The sequence below is a fragment of the Cebus imitator genome, unplaced genomic scaffold (assembly GCF_001604975.1).
Source record: "Cebus imitator isolate Cc_AM_T3 unplaced genomic scaffold, Cebus_imitator-1.0 Scaffold171, whole genome shotgun sequence".
Taxonomy (NCBI): domain Eukaryota; kingdom Metazoa; phylum Chordata; class Mammalia; order Primates; family Cebidae; genus Cebus; species Cebus imitator.
Genome location: NW_016107486.1, coordinates 667,108 through 688,000, shown reverse-complemented (window position 1 = coordinate 688,000; position 20,893 = coordinate 667,108). Strand labels below are relative to the sequence as shown.

Sequence of the window (20,893 nt, the reverse complement as noted above, 5' to 3'; positions counted from 1 at the left end):
TAATACATTGATGCCAAACTACATCTTCCAGAAGCAGCACTAGGCCCCCGTACAAAGCCTGCTTTTTAATAGGACACTCCGTCACTCATTCTCGCCACATACAGTGAGGGAGGATAAGTACTGAGATTCTCTAGTTGGGCTCCTTGGTCCCAAAATATCTATCACAAACCTCAAAATATTCCCCTGCATAAGTTAATTCAGCCTCAGCATCTTACATAACCAGAAAGTATATCCATGTAACTTCAGGATTAGTCTCCTGTTCCTTTTCCTCGACCAATTTTGTAAAAGTAAATAACTAAAACACCCAAAGCAAAGAGTAGAAAGTTGGAGTGTTGAAAGACTCCCCCATTTTGGGATACTAAATCACATTATAAAGTTGCAAAACTATCAGAGTGTAATTAACCCATGTTGCTTCATATTCCTGATGCAACAATTGTTTAAGACATGGCTTTAAAGAGGACTGAAAGAGAGCTGTGAGTGGCACGTGATCCTGTGAACCTCAGGGTGCTCACCAGGGAAGGGCCCTAACACAAAGGGCAAAGAGAAAGCCAGGGTCGGTAGTGTTTGAAGAGAAGATCATGTTCTGTCTGAAGACACTTCCATTTCTGCTCTTACTCCATGTGCAGATTTCCAAGGCCTTTCCTGTATCTTCTAAGGAGAAAGATACAAAAATTGTTCAGGTAAATGAACTATCAGTTAGGTGGTGGTTGATTTGCTGATTATTAGGAAATAGTGTGGGTTGTTTTCTCTTGTTAGTTAAAACAGCCTGAAAGAAATTATCTAGATTAGTTTGAGGTTGAACATCTTCTTTTAGTGATTTGGAGGGTTCCAAGCTGGTAAGGACTAGGCCTTTAAAAGCTGGACATGAAAACAAGATGATTTCTTTAAAGTCTGGGAAAATGCTGCTGTAGAATGTAGGGCTAAGGGTCCCACAGGGTCGTAGGGTGTCCCTTATGCTGTGCTGAGGAGCAGCATCTGAGAAATAAAGAGACAGGACACAGAAGTACCAAAGAAAACACAGCTGGGCTTATGGGGGGCCACGCCAGCTATATGCAGAGACAGGTGAGGCCTGAATGTCCAGAAGCATCTGTATTTATTGTGTATAGGTTAGGGGGCAGGGCAGTGAGTGAAGTCATCTTTAAGGATAGTGATAGGGTCATGAGCAATAAAACAAGGGGTCCATCCCCATTAGGTCACCTAGGCTAGGAGATGCACAGTGCCCAGTGAGGGGTCCATTCCCATTAGGTCATCGAGGCAAGGAAGTGGGCCATGTGCAGTAAGAGGTCCACCCCCATTAGGTCACCAAGGTATGGAGGTGGGTCGTGTGCAGTGAAGAGGGTGCAGTGTGCAATACCTCTATCTATGGGCATGCTACTGCTAAGAAGATCTATAGGAGGATGCTTAAGTCCACAGCAGTGACAGAGCTGTCAGGGTCTACCACTACCTGCTGGCACCTTCCAATGAATTCTATAGGAGGATGCTTTTTGGGCAGCACAGTAACAAGAGCTGATAAAGTTCACAGTCACCAAGGTGCGGTTATCTGGAAGGGCTTTGACCCCTCAGATGCTTGAGGGATTGCCGGTCTGAGGGCAGCCTTCCATAAGAACTGGAGCAAGGTCCTACGACTCCTTTATCAGGAGGAGTGTTTCTTGCCCCAAGCCTGCCATACAGCGGGTATCTTTACGATACTGAATGCTGCCACCTGGGCCATGAATCCTTGTCCTGGTATAACTGTTTTCCCTTGAATAATGCTCTGCACTGTGCCTGCTCCAGACATTCCTCCAGCTATAAGCTGTTTATTCCTTAATTAATGCTCTGTGCCATGTCTACTCTAGGCATTCCTCTGATATGAACTAAGATCTAGTTTTATATGTATATATGTATGGAAATAACTGAGTGGTAAGATATTCTTTAGGCACTCATTCTATGAACTAATATATACAGTGGATTATATAAAGGGAAATAACTGAGATATTCTTCAGGCCTTAATTGTGCCAGGATTCTGCTTAGCTCTCCTTCCTCGATACCTACATGGGGGGTTACCCACAGTAGAACTACAGCTAGCTTGGAAAATTTTTTAGAATAAATGGCTTTATTTATAAAATGATATCATTTTCTTTCTCATTTATCTAATATTTTTCCTAATAAGATATCTGCAATTAAGTTACCATATGTCTGGTGCTTCCATATAGGCATTTTCTTTGCCGCCAAAATTTCCAGATGTAGAAGAGAATGTGAGGATGGGAGATTATAATAAACTGGAAATCAGTTCATAGTATAATCATATTTCCCACCACCAGATTCAGATTGTGGACTGTTTATAAACTTTTGGAAGCATTATAAAAGCAGACCAATAGTTTTTTTCTATTGTTTCACAGTATGAAAGTGAGGCCAAATTTTTAAGAAACACAAGGGAATTCTGTCACAAATCTCTCATGCACAGTTTTCTTAACATTACAGTTTGGGGAAAGCATTATTATTTTGCTTTTTTGGTAGGGGAGGCTATCCCATACAATGGTAATTGTAACCCCCAGATTAATGTAGAGTCCATTGAGTGCTTATTCTGTACAAGGCAACTGCTTTGTACAGAATATCACGAATATCTCATTTAATCATCACAAGAACCCTATTGGGGTGGGGGGAGCATTATTATTTCCATTTCAGAGACAAAAATGAATCTTAAATCAGATACATAATGTATCCAAGTGTTCACAGTTAATTCATAGCAGAGTTAAGATTTGAACCCAAACCTGTCTGATCCAGAAGTGTGTGCTCTGGTCAGTGTCACCTACTGCTGTGGTTAGAGTGTGCCCCTTGAATTTATGTGCTAGAGATTTGGTAGCCAGTGTGACAGTGGGTCCTTTAAGAGGTACTTAGGCCATTAAGAAAGATTAATGACACGCTTGTAGGACTGGGTTAATTCTTGCTGGAGTAGGTTCTGGTTCCTGCAGAACTGGATTAGTTATGAAAAGAATGGGTATTATAAAGAGGGACTGCCCTTTGTGTTTTGCCCCTTTTCACACATGCTCACTCCCCTTCCATTTCTCTGCCATGTTATGACACAGCACAAGACCCTCTGACAAGCCAATCAAATGCAGTCACCTGATCTTAGACTTTCCAGCCTCCAGAATTGTGAGAGAAAATAAGCCCCTTTTATGTAAAAGTTACCCAGCTTTAAATATTCTGTTATAGTAACAGAAAATGACTAAGATGCTGACGAGATGCCAGGTGTTCACAGGCAGCATGAGGTCTAGTTAGGTTACAGTTCACTACGCATGAAGAAACTTTTAAGTCAAACAAAATATGTAATTTTTAGGCTAAACATTTTGGATTTTGACTAAACTTAATTTAACACTTCCAAAGGAATGTTGGCGCCTTCCAAAGAGTTACCTTGGTGAATAAAATGCTAATATCGATACTGGTATTTCCCTAAAAGAGATTTGAAAATATTTTGAAATTATCAGTTCTCATTTGAGAGGCAACATGGTGAGTTAAAACCTGGATCATCACTTGGAAAATTCCTTATTTCTCTGTGCCTCCATTTGTTCATAAGAATAATTAAGCCTTTCCTACAGTAGTGAAGAGGATAAGAAAGAGGAACTGCATTGATGCAACAAATACCTCGAGAGAAGTCAATTAATGTTAGTTCTAATTTTTTTTATAAAAACAAGAAGGCAGACACCTGACTGTATAGTAGCACTGTATAGTAGCACCTGTGTGATGTGACCCTCATCCCTTATGAGACACCCATTTTTATGCATAATCATTAACTGGAGAGCTGAATGGAGGAACTGTTCTTTCTAAATCGTTGTTCTCTCAAAGTCAACCTACAAATTAATTTGTGTTATTGTTCCTGTGGCTCTCAGGTTATTAGACCTCTATGGTAACTTAGAAATGGGTTGCAAAATGACCAGAAAACTAGAAGTACTTTCACAGCAAGAACGTATGTGCTGGTCTTTGTCTAGGACTACCTGGAAAAGTTCTACCAATTACCAAGCAACCAGCATCAGTCTATAAGGAAGAACAGCATTAATATGATTGTTGAAAAGCTTAAAGAAATGCAGCAATTTTTTGGGTTGAATGTGACGGGGAAGCCAAATGCGGAAACTCTGGAGATGATGAAACAGCCTCGCTGTGGAGTGCCTGACAGTGGTGATTTTATGATAACCCCAGGAAACCCCAAATGGGAACAAACTAACTTGACCTACAGGTGATATTTCTAGGGTTTCAGAATTCACTGATTCATCCGGTATTGACTGAGCTCTTATATGATAGATACTGTTCTTGGTCTTGGGATACACTGGGAACAAGTAGATAAATATTCCTGCCCTTGGAGAGTGTGAAGAGTGAATGAGTATGAGAATGAAAACGTAGAGATACCATGTGTTCTTTCCAATTCAAAGCTTGCCATTTTAGTCTTCCTTCTCCAGCAACCTAAAGAGGACTATGGCAATGTTAGGCTATCCCTCTAAGCACTCACTTTAGGACCCAACAAAGGCTTAATCATTGCTGGAGAGAATCTATTCCCTCCTTTCATACATATTAATAATAATATCTAATATTTGTGGAATACTACTATTCGACAAGTAATGAACTAAATGCTTTGCATTTATTTAATCCTCATGACAGCCCTATGAGTGGGATATTATTTTAGTATCCTCATTTTATGAATAGGAAACTGAGGTTTATAGACATTTATTAACTTGTTCAGAAGCCACATCTGTCCTCCACCCTGAGAGCTGTACTCCCTCCTTATCCTCTCCAGTGGCATCAAATCATGATGCAATTCACTTCAAAATAGAACAACTCATCTGTTGATGAACTACTGTTCTAAATAATATTTAACTCTTCATACATTCTCTCATTTTGAAGGATTATAAACTATACCCCACAGCTATCAGAGACTGAGGTAGAAAGAGCTATCGGGGACGCCTTTAAAGTCTGGAGTGATGTATCACCTCTCACCTTCACCAGGATCTCACAGGGAGAGGCAGATATCAACATTGCTTTTTACCAAAAAGGTAGGTGCAAAACAGTCATGCTCAGTTTTGCTTTCTTTGGCAAACCTGAAACTTGGCAAGGATCTAATACAAATTTTCTTATTCTAGATCATGGTGACAATTCTCCATTTGATGGACCCAATGGAATCCTTGCGCATGCCTTTCAGCCAGGCCAAGGTATTGGAGGAGATGCTCATTTTGATGCAGAAGAAACCTGGACCAATACCTCCGAAAGTAGGTTAATCAAGATTATGTCCACACACAGCTTCTGAATTAACCTTTTCCAGATTAGAATACACACACATACACACACACACAAAATAAAGGTATCATAGTATTTCAAACTAACAAAAAGCAATAATTGGAAATTTTTGCTACCTCAAATACTAAGTCAATTTGGGTTAAAACAAACCAAAAACAAAACCAAAACAAACAAACAAAAAAACACTGAATACGATTACTGACCTTGCTTCTTAGGGCAGAGATCAGAAAACTATTTACTATGGCCAAATCCTACCTGGCCCCTGTTTGTATAAATAAAGTTTTATTGAAACAGGGTCACATTTATTTGTTTATATATCATCCGTGGCTGCTTTGACTCTACAATGGCAAACTGAGTAATTGCGACATAGATCATTTGGCTCACAAAGCCTAAAATATTTACTAACTGGTTCTTTACAGAGAAAGCTTGCTGACCACTGCTTTAGGGTATATCTTTATTTTCATATTCCCAAATATAGTGATGTTTGAAAATAGCCTATTTTTCCATTTTTGGGGGAAATTCATTTAGAAATTAGTCTATTTAGAAAAGAGCAGCCACCTTCTCTCTCACCTAGTTAGTTCATCTTCGTGGAGCCCTTTTTCAGTGGTATGCTTCTGTGCAGCAAGCCAGTCCTTTCAGGAGAAGGCTCCATTAAGAAGGGCTGTGCTGCCTAAAGGGAAGAAATGAGGCTGAGGACAGGTATATCCAGACCATGTGGTACTTCCCAAAACATGGGGTAACAATATGCCAGAGGGCACTTTTAGGAAATAATCAGAAAGGCATCTTTTACCTTTGCTGGGCACCTGTTCCTCCTGCCATTTTCTCAACATGGGTATGTTATGAGGGTCTATTCTACCTAAGTCCATATGCTAGGAGCTGTGTGTAGCCAAAGATAGGTAACAATTCTCCACTCCCCTACATTCCTATTGCCCTCTTTACTAGTTCAGATAATCATTACTTCTTACTTGAACTAATGATCTAGATTCCCAGCTGGACCCTTCCTCTCTAGTCTGTGCTCCCTCTACTTTTTCCTACGATTGCAGCAGTGTTTGTTTTTAGAAAGCCTGTCCTGGATCATATCACGCTCATGCTTAAAAGTTTCAGTGTTTACATATTCTGCACCAAATAAGGTCCAAATATCTCCAGTTGGTATTGAAGGCCCTTGGTGATTTTTCATCCTTGTCTTTTTTGGCTTGTCTTCTTATTTCACATATACCATTCACATTGGGCTAACACCCACATCGTACATTCACTGTTTCTAGGTCACACCTGTGCTTTTTAGCTTTCTCACATTTGCTAGCATTGTCTGTTCTCCCTGAAATACTCTTCCCATGCCCCAAGAACCAGCTTTTAAAATCTGTCTCATCTTACCATGCTATGTATGTTAAAGGCCACCTTCTATCTTCTCTTGGGCTGGAAATGAGAACTTCCTCTGCAGAATTCTGACAGCTTTTGTATCTCCTTCTCTATCAACACTCATTCTGTGCTTTCAAATTGTTTGCACACATGTCTCCTCTTCTAGACTACATACTCCCTGTAGAGCAGGGAACCACAACAAACTGCTCACAGTTCCTTTCACGATGTTACAGGTATTCAAAGATGTTTTTCTGAAACGCATTCATGAATGTATAATTGGAAGGATGTGATGTTAAGAAAGCAAATTTTAGAGCATGGGGAGAATTTTAGTAGGCTAATTATCAACTGAATGTTGAACATTTTAGTAAAGAGCATGGATCTTGTCATTATACCTGGATTTGACCCCAATCTGTCACTTACTAGTTGCAAGACCAAGTACAAGCTATTCAAAATCTATGGGCATCAGTCACTTTACAGTAGAAATATTGCTAACAAAACTTCAGGAAAACGTTGTGAGGATTAAATAATATTAGATTGCCTCATATGTGGTAGGTACTCTACAATAACGGCTTTAAAAAAAAAAAGTAGGCATGTAAAAAATGCATCAGGGGTTTATGAGGCAGCATGTAGACTGGCTGGATTCAAGGATTCACATCAAAAGGCAAACACTCAAATATCTGCTGGAGCCAAGTGGTGGAGGTCTTGAAGGCCAGGCAAAAGAGGTTGGGCTTTATTTGATAGGAATTGAGATCCTTGGAAGGTTTTAAGTTTCCAGTTGTGAACGGCACTGTGCTCATGGAAATTAAAACATAGAGAAAGGGAGCAATAAGAGATAGGGTTTGTCTGTCTCCATTGGAGAATTCCTAGAGCATCTTGGAAAGCTCAGAAACAGAGAAGAGTTGGTGCTAAGCTGTGGGTGATGAGGGAGCCAACATGAGCCAGCCCTGCATCTGAGGCTACTCCACTGTCGGGCTAACTTCTCTTTAACTACTTGCTCACTGGGAGTCTACTTATGAGGCTGAGGGTCTGGGACACTCAAGATGGTGGATGTGGGAACACAAGAGGAGAAGGGTTTCCAAATTCATGATGGCTCTGCCATCATTTCTCCAGGCCTCAGATGCACATTTGTAAAATGTGAGAATAGGAATAAATGCAGCTTTTCTGGGTTCTAAGAGTTTATAAGAAGTTCATACTCACCTATCCCCACCTATCTTGATTCTTCCCAATGTCTGCTTTCTCGGGTATCTGAAAGAAAGACGAAAAAGACAGCCATGGGGAGGGCTATTTCCCTGAGCAGTTTTGGCTTGAGTTTGCATTCGTTGAGATCATGTTTCTGCCATGCTGTGATCCACAATGAGCAGTTTACTATCCATGTTTGCATTTCAGATTACAACTTGTTTCTTGTTGCTGCTCATGAATTTGGTCATTCTTTGGGGCTCTCTCACTCCTCTGACCCTGGTGCCTTGATGTATCCCAACTACGCTTTCAGGGAACCCAGCACCTACTCACTCCCTCAAGATGACATTAATGGCATTCAGGCCATCTATGGTAAGATCTTCTAAAGACCGTTGCAGTACATGGTGGGACCTGGGAATAGGCGGACACTCCCAGTATTTGAATATCTCTTCCTTTGCACTTCTTGCAGTTTCCATAAAACTGAACTCTGAAATTCCCCAGTAATATAGCATTAACAAATAGGGTGTTGGGGGCTAAGCCTCTATTGCTGCCCTAAAAGAAAAAAAGGTTAGGAAGAAATGCACTACAGTGGTTCCCAGTTATTGTCTTTGGATGGTGGGGATTTTCTTCTTCTTTTTTATGATTTCCAATTTTAAATATTCTTTTTTTTATTTTATTTTTTTGAGACGGAGTCTCACCCTGTTGCCCAGGCTAGAATGCATTGGCACGATCTTGGCTCGCTGCAACCTCTCCTTCCCAGGTTCAAGCGATTCTCCGGCCTCAGCCTCTTGAGTAGCTGGAATTACAGATGCCTGCCACCACACTTGGCTAGTTTTTGTATTTTTAGTAGAGCTTGGGTTTTACCATGTTGACCAGGCTTGTCCTGAACTCCCGACCTCAAGTGATCTGCCCATCTCAGCCTCCCAAAGTGCTGGGATTATAGGCGTGAGCCATTGCACCTGGCCCCAATTTTAAATATTTTTAAAAGACATGACTATCCCTTTTCCTGCAGCAATCCTGATCCTAGATGTAGTTCTCAAAGAAATTCTCATGTAGGTCCATAAGAGGATATGTACAAATCATGCCAAAGACATTCACTGCCATGTTGTTTGTGGTGGTGGAAATTGGAAGGCACCTGGGGGTCTATTAGAAGACTATAAAAATAAAATGTGGTGGCTGCACACCATGAAGTGAGGTGCAGGAGTCAGAAGCATGGAACTAGATGCACATATGGCAACAACATAGATGGGTCTTTAAAACTTTGTGCTTTGTGAAAAAAGAAACAGAATGAGATATATTGCACAATGTATTAATCAAATTACACAATATGTAAGTCTATGTAAACTTAAAATGTATATAAACAAAGCAAGGCATTTTCAAGAAACATGCAAACAAAAAAAATATATATGAACATACTAATACAGTTGTCTGTGGGAGGAGAAGGGGAATGGTGGTGGAGTATGGAGAGAAAAAAGAAACTTTTTTTAAGGCATTACTGATACGTTTCGAGGATGAGTATAGGGGCTTTTTGCCATATTGCCTGAATAAGCTCATTACATCTCCCTTCACGCTTGCCCTTCTGTTCCCTAGTTGGCTGTGAATAAAAAAAAGAAACCAATAAGGGATTTACTGCTCCCTAAAAAAGTGTGGAATGGAATGGAATGAAATGGAATGGTGGATTGGAGTGAAATAGAATTGAATGGAGTGGAACAGAGTGGAGTGGAATTGGGAAATGCTCTCTCCCCTCTCTGGTGGGACAGCACTCTGAAATCAAGCAAGCATGCCAGGGTGCCACAACCAGAGAACTGTTTTGTGATTGTAGATTTTTCAGAAATGATGAGCCTACCCTAACTGCCTCTATTCCCCAACTTCTTCCTCCTGCCCATCCCAGCAACACCCAGTTATTTTGTTCACCAATGTTTTTATGTTAACTATTTTTATAGTCTTTCATTCCACAGTGAGAAAAAACATTAAAATTCAAATACAGAAAAAATATTGCTAAAATCTGACTTAGATGTATGCTACAGAGTAAAAGGCTAATATCATTCTTTTCTGAAAGTGGATTTCTGTGAGAAGAGAGGCAATAGATGCTGAGTGACCAAAAAATCAGAAAGAAGAACTAAGAAGTCAGAGAAGGATTGGCTTAGAATTTAAAAAGGAGGGAAGGAGCATAGAATTCAAATTTCTTTACTTCACAACTTGACCTGGAACTGACCCTGAAAGCTATCATTCCTTTTAATAAACAAACAAAAACTTTAAAAAGATGAAATATACAGTTACTTTCATACTTTATGGTATGGTCTGGTAGCACTTTTCTTCACATGAAGACCCTTCACCTTTCTGAGAAGTCTCTGATGTACCCAAGACTCACACTGGACTTTTGCTTATAAAAAAGACTTTTTTTTTTTTTTTTTTTTCAGGACCTTCAAGCAATCCTATCCAACCTACTGGACCAAGCACACCCAGACCCTGTGACCCCAGCTTGACATTTGATGCTATCACCACACTCCGTGGAGAAATATTTTTCTTTAAAGACAAGTATAAAATTGAAATATTTCTTCCTTTGATTCCTCTTACTAACATACCTTAAAACTGGATTCAAATTAGGTCAACGTTAGTCACCTTTTCCTTGAATTCTACACCTGTACTTCTCATTGGAATTTTTTTTATAGGTTCTGGGGCACCATTAAGGTTATCATAGGCCCCGGAGATTAACTTTATCATCTTCATCTTTTAAAGACGATTTGTACCGTTTTTATGTCTATACTGGATTTATGCAATCAAGTATTTTCTGGGTAACTCAAAATATCCAGGAAAAAAAAAACATGAAAACATTAACAAACATTCAGATGCCTTTGGTGATATAAATAGACATGGGCTACAGCTGCTTGGAATTCCATAGTTAAATTTACTCAACACCAAAGCACCATTCAGTTCCATCCATAATCAGTCAAGTAAATGGAACCTGCTGCTTAACTAGCTATGCAGCAAATCATCTAACTGAGTGAAATTTTTATTTGTTCGTTGGTTATTTTGTGACTGTGCAATTACAGGCTGAGTGTATGTGCTGTTGCTTTTATCAATATGTTGTCAGCATTTAGTGGGAGGAATAATGAAAGATACTACAAAGTAAGATTTTTCAATGCGCAAAGGCAAGACAATGACAAATGTAATCAAATAAGATCACTCCTGAAACCTCCTCTGAAAACTGTCAAGTACTCACTAGATGGACAATATCATCATAAAGCTTAGCCATTTGGTGGTCACTGTGCTAGGAATTTTACATTAATTAGATTATTATACTCTCCCAGCAATCCTACAAGGACCATCACTAGCTTGAAAGTCACAGGAACTGCCTACTTAGACTATGTATGTGTGTGCGTGTGTGTTTCCTTATGTTTCGTTAGGTACTTCTGGAGAAGGCATCCTCAGCTACAAAGAGTCGAAATGAATTTTATTTCTCTATTCTGGCCATCCCTTCCAACTGGTATACAGGCTGCTTATGAGGATTTTGACAGGGATCTTGTTTTCCTATTTAAAGGTAACTTCCTAAAGTTTTCATCATATGTTTATTCTGCCTGCAGGGAGTGGGCAGGACTTCTTTGTAGTCACTTCCAGGTCCAATGCTGTCCAGGCTTTTGCAGAAGACTAGAGTTGGGCCCCATCAGAACCACTAACTACTGTGTGAACTTGACTGGGTTATTTGCTCTTCAGCAGCCATCAGTTTTCTCTCTAACAAAATGAGACCACACTAGACTGTTGTTAGCATACTTCCATCCTCATCCCAGATATAATTCTCTAAGACTCCTCAAGGCTGTAACTTGGTGTAGGTACAAAAGTCACACAAACTAAGGCATCTAATTTTGGGGCCCTGAATGTCTTGCTAAGAAATTTTAATTTTTTATGGGCTCTGGGGAGCCATTAAGTCTGTCACAGCCCCCCTGAACTTAACTTTACTATCTTTATCTTTTAAAGACTATTTGTTCCATTTTCATGTCTATGTGCAAGACCAAGAAGTGATATATATATATGTTATTTTATAAAAATGGAAAAGTCTTACTTGTCATTTAACCTGAATCATTGACAGGCAACCAATACTGGGCTCTGAGTGGCTATGATATTCAGCAAGGTTATCCCAGGGATATATCAAACTATGGCTTCCCCAGCAGTGTCCAAGCAATTGATGCAGCTGTCTTCTACAGAAGTAAAACATACTTCTTTGTAAATGACCAATTCTGGAGGTAATGTAAACTGTTTTTTCAATTATAGGTTGAAATCTGTGTTTCTCTACCCTGTCTACAAACCTTCAAGCATTTGAAGGTTTAAAACAATCTAGGTAGTCTTTAATGGGTTTTACTGAGAATATATTCTTTTTTACAGGATGACTGATGTTACCATGGCTTTTGAAAATTTTCATTTTTATAAAATTAAAATGTCCACACAATAGTATTGAGGATTCTGCATCATGAAACAAAGAAAGCCTTAACAAAGAGATAGGGTGAGATACAAAGAAAGATTTAGGCTAATTCTCATTTATGAGTTAAATTTGGACACATGCCAGCAAATGTTATCCAGATAGCCTGCAGAATTTGGTTCCCAAGTTGAACCTATTATGTATGTTTATATATATACACACACAGAAGGAGTTATACTATATACCAATTAAGTAAAAGCTTTGAAAACATAAACTTACTTTGGAAAAAATAACAGTGTGTCTGCTACCAGAAGCCTGTTTTAGAATTAGTGATACCTGTAAGTTTTATAAATATGTACCCTCAGGTAGAGAAGTTAACCATTCTTAATCCTAGTAAACAGGACATTGTGAGAATTGAATGAAAAAATATGCATGAGGAGACTTTGTAACTTACATACAATTTTAAAACATTATTTTTATTCTGTATTGGCCTTAAATCGGGTGACATTTTGTTTTTACCAGATATGATAACCAAAGACAACTCATGGAACCAGGTTATCCCCAAAGAATATCAGATATCTTTCCAGGAATAGAAAGGAAAGTTGACGCAGTTTTCCAGCAAGAACGTAAGTAGAAAAAAGAAAAAAAAAAAAACTAATAAATGTGTTGTTTGTTTATTGCAGAGGAGATAGGGTCTTACTGTGCTGCCCAGGCTAGTCTCAAACTCCTGGCCTCAAGCAATTCTGCTGCCTCAGCTTCCAAGAGTTCTGGGATTATAGGCATTAGCCATCACACCTGGTGTTTAAACTTTTTAAATAGTATGTTTGCATTTGAATGCTATACTGGAACAGGGGCAGGTTTTCTAACTGAAGACATCTGAGATCTTCTATAAGCTAATTCAATAAATTATCTCTTTTCTTTTTTTTATAGACTTCTTCCTTTTCTTCAGTGGACCAATATATTATGCATTTGATCTTAGTGCTCAGAGAGTTACCAGAGTTGCTAGAGGCAATAAATGGCTTAACTGCAGATAAAGCTGAAGCAAAATCAAATATGGTTGTATCCATTTTCAGAATGTGGAAGGGAAGTTTAGTATGCATATTCATTACATTGTGTCCTATTTATACTTTTCTCACTATTAAGTCATTGTTTGCCATCACTGTATCCATTCTGCCTGTTCTCGGTAAAATATGTTTGGAATATTCCACTGTTTGCAGAGGCTTAATCAGTTCTTATATATTCCACCTTAAATTAGTGAATCCATCAGAGAAGGAAAGTAAGCCTTTTGTCACTTCAATATTTACTATTTCAATACTTATATATCTGACTTCTAAAATTTATTATCTTATTATTTGCCTATCTGACTGCATATATACCTCAGTCTCTCTCTTTAAATGTCCTATGTATATCTTCTACATGCAATTTAGAACTAGATTTTGGTTAGAAGTAAGGGTTATAAGCAACCTAGCCAGTACCCTTTGCCTTTACAGAAATTGTGGTGCTGTTGCTGTTTTCTACTCTTGGAAAGAAATATGGATGATATATTTTGTGGGTTGAATTGTGTCTCCCATAAAAGATATGTTGAAGTTCTAACCCCAGGTACCTATGAATGTGAGCTTAATTGGAACCAGGGTCTTTGCAGATGAATTAGTTAAGGTGAGGTCATACTGAATTAGGGTGGGCCTTATTTCTCAGAGAGTCACCATTATGACTGTTGTTCCTATAAGAAGAAGAGAGACATGGGAGGAGTCTATGTGAAGGCAGAGGCAGAGATTGGAATGACATCTTCAAGCCATCTCCAAGCCAGGAATGCCACGGACTGTAAGCCACCACTAGAAGCTTGGAAGAGGCAAGGAAGGATTCCCCCCAATAGCCTTTAAGCATGACCCTGCTGACACCTGCAGATTTCAGACTTCTATCCTCCAGAATTGTGAGGGAATAAATTTCTTTTGTTTTAAGTCACCAAGTTTGCAGTACTTTGTTCCTAAGTGCATCTACACTTAGGAAAATGAATCAACAAAGGATGCTGATGTGGAGCCCTTGCTAAGGACTACTAGGCATCTTCCCAGGAGAGCAGCCTAAAGAGACCATTACCTCCTCTCCTCCCTCCTCCTGGCTCTCTTCTTCTACAGTCCAAATAAATGGGCTGGGTGGATCTGATGTTCCTCAGTTCTTTATTTCCTGGGGTACTCAGGAGGGCACACACTATAGATTACTGGGGTTTACGGCATAAAATTCAATGTCTCATTAAGTTGCATTAAACTGAGCTTAGATGCATAAGTTTGCTAATGGATGAGTTTCTTTGTTAAGAACTGTAGGATTTATGTGACCATGTCTAGCTAGTCCAGATGTTAAAATCATTATAATGTTATATTTGCTGTTATTAGAATATAATATAGATTATTATGCAATAAATATGTGGACAGTAAAGCATATTTCTCACTAGTACTTCCTATTTTCTTTTTCTGTTAAAGTTTTTAAATCCCACAGATAATTAATTTGGCATCTTTAATCTGGTTTGAAAATTTTAAAAATCTATTAAATAAGTTCAAATTAAAGATTTTTACTTTAAATAACTGAGTTGTGATTTGCTTCTAATTTCTTAAAGTATCACCACATAATTCACCTAAAGTATAAAAAGGAATAACAAATTTTAGGTATATTTGCAGCCATTTATTCTTGTGTCAGAATTATTATAATATTGATAATAAATTTTAGATACTGCTTCACAGCATCCGAAATATTTTATAAATATTTGAGATCTTCAAAAATTTTGTTAATACATTATTGGCAACTTATTTTACAAAATAAGAAAACTGATACAAGTATGTACTCTCATTACATCCATTGATTTATTCAGCAAGAATTAATTGATTACCTACCATTAATTATGTGTCAGGGGTGGTGCTCAGGAAAGTGAGAGAGACGTATAAGCAAGTCATCACATCAATGTAACAAGTGCAAAAGGACCTATAAGAATTGAATATTACATTTTTAATCATAGAATCAATTTCAGACTACCATGTTTTTTAAAACTTTCTATAATGTTAGTTATGAAAGTTTTAGGAAACTACAGGCATGAAAATGAGTGTTTTATCTTCTCAGAACACCTGCTAGTTGTGCTAGCTAACTATGATAGATTCTTAGCTCAAACCTCATCTATACATCTTTGAGATAAGAACTGATCTCATATTATTTTTTAACCACATTTGACAGAGTCATAGACAATGAACTACAAAATGAAGTGTAATAAAGAATTCAAAGAGTTATTCCATTAAAAAAAAATTCTCTTGTTGACAACATGTAGTATTTTCCAGCTGTTACATTGATGTTTTGAATGAGCACGAGATATGTAAAGATCTAAGCTTAGAATGTATTTGTTTATTTATTTTTTAGACAGGTTTTTGCTCTATCACCCATGCTGGAGTACAGTGGTATAATCACAACTCACTGCAGCATCAACCCCCTGGCCTCAAGCGATGCCCCTACCTTAGCCTCTCAAGTAGCTGGGACTACAGACACACACCACCATGCCCAGTTATTTTTATCTTGTAAAGATACGGTCCCACTATGTTGCCCAGGCTGGTCTCAAATGCCTGATCTCAAGTGATTCTCCTGCCTTGGCCTCCCAAAGTTCTGGGATTACAGGCATGAGCCACCATGCCGGGTCTAAGCTTAGAATTTCAACAATGAGATTCATATATATCTTAGGTTGAATTTGTTCAAAAGCAAAGCCTAAGTTAAGACAGTGGTTCATTTATTTTTTTCAGGACACAGTACCAAGATGAGGCAGTAAGCAGAGTGAGGCAGGGAAGGAGGAAAAGCCAATGCAACGATGTGTTATCAAGGTTTCTGCTACGAGCAATTGAAGCTCAAGTCCACCAGGGGTCTCTTAGAAGCCTGTAGACCAGCTTCCAATTGTTCACATCTCCAGTGAGCAGGAGGCTGGAATATTCATCCCTCAGTTTCCATTCCCCTTTGGATAAGAATGGTCCCTGAGAGTGTTAACTTCTTTACAGTTCTAGGCTGTACTCTCATGCTGGCCTAGCAGGCTTGATGGCATCTCAATGCTCTGGGCAGAAAGCAAAAAGGTACACAGCCTGTGCTTAAAGTTGTATTAGGTTGGTGCAAAAGTAATTGTGATCACAATTACTTTTGCACTTTGTCAGACCAAAGTGAGTTACACAAACCAGTCTACCCCTTCTGCAACTAAATTAATGCTGGGGGTATGTGACAGAGGACATCAGTAGAATCTCCTACAGCTTGGTTCCTTGGAGATTTAAATGATGGGAAATTGCATGAGTTTTCTCTGGAGTAACTTAGTAGCTCCAGAAAAAACAAATTTACAGATACCAACACTGGAGAAATCTCAGTGTGGCAGGGCTACTAACGACCTATCTTGACCTCCACTCTCCACTTCTGCAATGAGACTCCAGTTTTTTTGAGGTAGCAATGCATCCAGCTAAAAGACTAGGTTTTGTAGCCTTGCTTATAGCTATGATTACAGCTAGATATGATCATGTGTTTATTTCTAGCCAAAATGTGTAAGCAGAATGTTGTGCGAGGCTTCTGGAAAATTACTTTTTCTCTGCCTTCCTCCTTCTTTCTGACTGTAATGCAGATATAATGGCCAGAGGTTGAGATGTCATGTAGATCATCAAGCATTGAACTGAGAGTGATATAGCAAAGTAGATACTAAGTGTGGTATAGCAAAGTTGCCTATCCCTGATGATATGGAGCTGTTATACCAACCCTAGGCTTCCAAATCTGGGCATTTTTTTTTAATGTAAGGCGAAAATAAATTTTTATTTACCTAAGCATCTGTTATTTTGGGATTTTGTGTTACATTCAACCAGATCTCATCCTGACTAATATATCACATGAAGGGTGTGGAATGTGCCCCACCTCCCTGCAGTGAAGGTCATCAATTCACCAGCCCTGCCTACACACATGAGAGCTTCCAGTCTGCTTTCTTGTCTCTCATTCTTAAGCAGATTGCACATTGCAAAGTTACCAAATATTTTTGAAAAGATTGCAGTGCCAAAAACAAAGACCAAAAGACAGACTTTGAGGAACTAGAGACAATTCTAGAAGCAAAAGAAAATGCTAAAATAAACTAAAGCATACTTAACATGAACATTCTTTAAAAATAAGAAGAGGCTGGGTACAGTGCTTTGTGCCCATAATCCCAACACTTTTGGAGGCTGAGGCAGAAGGACTGCTTCATGCTAGGTATTCAAGACCAGACTCGGCAACATAAAGAAACCCTGATGCTACAAAAAATAAAAATAAAAATATTAGCTGGACACGGTGGCATGTACGTACAGTCCCAGCTACTCGGGAGGCTGTGGCAGGAAGATCACTCGAGCCCAGGAGTTTGAGGCTGCAGTGAGTCATGCATGATTGTACCACTGCATTTGAGCTTGGGTAACAGACTATGCATTCTTTTATTTATTTAGACAAATAAATAAATACAAGAATTAAATATAAGAATATCATTTTGGATGTAAAGTATGTCTTATTTATTTATTTAATTATTTAGTTATGAATTATGTATTATTTAGTAATTTATTTAAAAACATAAATAAGACATAGTTTACATCCAAAAAAACTAACAAAATGCAAAGAAACAAAAGCTTAAAAATGTAAAAGAGTACTCAGAACTGGAAAAAGTTCTTGAAAATTAAATACCACAGCTGAAATTAAACACTCAATAGTTGACCTGGAAAGTTAAGTTGCTAGAAAATAGGATATATTAGAAGCAGAAAGACTCAGTCCAGGAGGTCCAACAGATACACGTTTTGAAAAGAGAAAGAGAAGAATGAATGGGAAGAAATTATAAATGAAACTATATTGGAAAGTTACCTTAAATTGAAGTTTCTATGAAAAAAGGGCCAACTTACTGTCCAAATGTTAATACAAAAGACCTACATCAAGGGACATAATTATAAAATTTATAGATACCTAGGTAAAGAGAAGCTTTCCAAAATCTTTCAAAAGAAAAACATCAAGAATCAGAGTATAAACCTTTTCAACAGCAGCACTAGAGTCTGGAAAATAATGGAATCTTCATTATCTTTTAAAGTTCTCAGGGAAATTTCTTTTAAACTGAAATTCTGTATCTAGTCATACTCTCAATCAAGTGTGAGGATGGAATAAAAGGCATTCTTAGGCATGACAAAATTCAGAATATTCATTTTCCTTATATTCTTTCTTAGAAAACTCCTGAGGGATAAGTCGCATCAAAACAAGGGAGCAAATCAAGACATAGGTAGAAAGGAAACCTAGTAAGCAGAAGTCTAACACAGGGTTCTCTGGTTGATGGGAGGATGACAGTTCTTCAACAGACCCACACTGCAGAAGGCAAGCAAGGGGTCTCCGAGGGATGAGTTCAAGGGGAAAAAATTGCTGCTACATTTCTTGTCATGTTTGGTTATTCTGAGAAGAGTTTAAGAATTCTATTGAAGAATTTGGTAAAGAATTAACATGTAAAAATAAATTCAACTATCACCTGCAGAGAAAAAAGGTTATACAAGAAAGGAGCTGTAAGGCTGGGCACAGTGGCTCATGCCTATAGTTACAGCACTTTGGGAGGCTGAGGTGGGTGGATTACCTGAGGTCAAGAGTTCACAACCAGCCCGGTCAACATGGTGAAACGCTGTCTCTACTAAAAATACAAAAATTAGCCAAACATGGTGGCAAATGCCTGTAGTCTCAGCTACAAGGGAGGCTGAGGCAAGAGAATTGCTTGAACCGAGGAGGCAGAGGTTGCAGTGAGCCAAGACTGTGCCATTGCACTCCAGTCTAGGTGACAGAGTGAGACTCCATCTCAAAAAAAAAAGAAAAAGAAAGAAAGAAAGGAGATGTAATCATAGTATACAATATGGCTCTCTTGTGAATATTTAAAGGTCATAATTGTATAAACACTAATTACTGGCTTAAAACATTCCTATAACTAAATTAGGAAAGTGGAAGGAGTGTTGAGTCCTTCTCTTCCATAGGAAGATGTTGATAATAACATTTAACTTTGAAAACTTGAGAAATAGTAGCATAGCATGCTATTTACAAATGTGGAGTTAAACATAAGGATTAAAAGCTATAAAAATAATTTAAAGAAGTTACCTGTGGGAGCAGGACTTGAAAGAATGCAAGGTGGGAGAAGAGAGATGATTTTTCATTATAACAAGATAGCACCATTTGACTTACCTTTTTTTAGTAACTCTATTATTTTTAAATTTGTTCTGAAATATTTCAGAGTTTAAAAAACACAAAAGAACAATACAATGAGCATACTTGTATTTAATACCAGTATAACACAAATCTTAATCATGTCTGCCTACTGCCCTTCATCTCGTCTCTCCAGAGGTCAATTAAACTGTTAAACTATATACATATATTAAAACAGTAAATAATAATATTTCTGAAACAGGATTTATAATTGGGATGAGTTTTAAATGCAAAGGAAGTATATATCTACTTAGAACCTACAAGTCCTTCAGCTGTGTCATAGAAATTTTATTTAGGATATAGACAAGGAAGATTTAGAATGGTCTATCAGTCGAAGAGTTAACATTTGGGGAGAAAGGGAAGAAAATTTTAATAATTGGTAGAAGAAAAGGGGAGGACAGGTCAGAGAGAACATTGCTGTAACTAATAGTATTCCTTCATCTAAAAGTAGCCCAAGTAAAGAAGAATATTGAAAATAATCCAAAAGCCTCTCACTAAGCATACTCTCACTTCTAATGCTAATTTTGGCCTTCATCATCCATGACCTCTAATTTTGGCCTTCATCTTCCCAGTCAGCTGTCTTCTCCATGAGACCCTCCATCCCATCTCCCATGGCTGTCTACATATATATTTTGTTCCAGTCAAGTCAGATTTCCTACAGCTCATTTCTGCTATGTTACCGACCTCCCATGGCTTCTTGGCACTGAGACACCTTCTTCCTTTCTCTGTAAATCCAATTCTACCCATTCTCCAAAACCCAGAGCAAGCCCTCACGCAAGTCCCAGTGCAGGCTCATTCCAATTATAAATCCTCTTTCAGAAATTCTATTATTTACTGTTTTAATAGATGCATATAGTTTAAATAGTCTAATTCACCTCTGGAGAGACAGGATGAAGGGGAGTAAGTAGAGATGATCAAGATTTGTGTTATAATGGTATTTATGCCATTATTTAACTTGCATAAAACCTCAAGGCCACATTCATAAGTGGTGATCTGTCTGCCTCTGGCCCTTCTTAGTCTTTATAATCTGCACTGTCTATTTGCACTTGCCTCCATTTTGTACTGCATTAATTTCTGTATGTGTCTGAATTCTCCAACAAGATTGCATTCACAGGGGCAGGCGAATAGTAGGAATTTGATAAACATTTGAAGTTTCCCTTGGTTAATTAGGGTAATCTGATTCCTGATTGATTTGCCTTTTTATGATGACATCCTACCAAGATATTTTGAGATTGCCTTCAAAAGAAAACTTTGCAAGGAAGAAAGCAACTTGAAGGCTCACTTCACAGTACATTCAATTCAGTAATAAGCAATAACTTGTGTTTTCTAAACAGTTGCAGACCATGATTACAAAATCAGGTCAGGCTAAAAAAAAAAAAAGCAAATCATGACACACTTTATGGCAAGTATCCTTTTCTGTTGTTAATTAAATGATGATACAAGCCAATTCATGCCACG

At 38.2% G+C, this 20,893-nt stretch overlaps 1 protein-coding gene across 1 annotated transcript; it reads left to right on the top strand.

The window, feature by feature from the left end:
- The first annotated feature begins 481 nt into the window (after positions 1-481).
- On the top strand, positions 482-14,779 carry MMP8 (matrix metallopeptidase 8). The gene is made up of 10 exons (XM_017544773.2): positions 482-680; positions 3,966-4,210; positions 4,873-5,021; positions 5,109-5,234; positions 8,005-8,166; positions 10,215-10,332; positions 11,202-11,335; positions 11,882-12,035; positions 12,731-12,834; positions 13,139-14,779. Exons 1-10 carry the CDS (start codon positions 579-581, stop codon positions 13,240-13,242), a joined length of 1,398 nt encoding a protein of 465 aa, XP_017400262.1. The 5' UTR covers positions 482-578; the 3' UTR covers positions 13,243-14,779.
- The last annotated feature ends 6,114 nt before the right edge of the window (positions 14,780-20,893 follow it).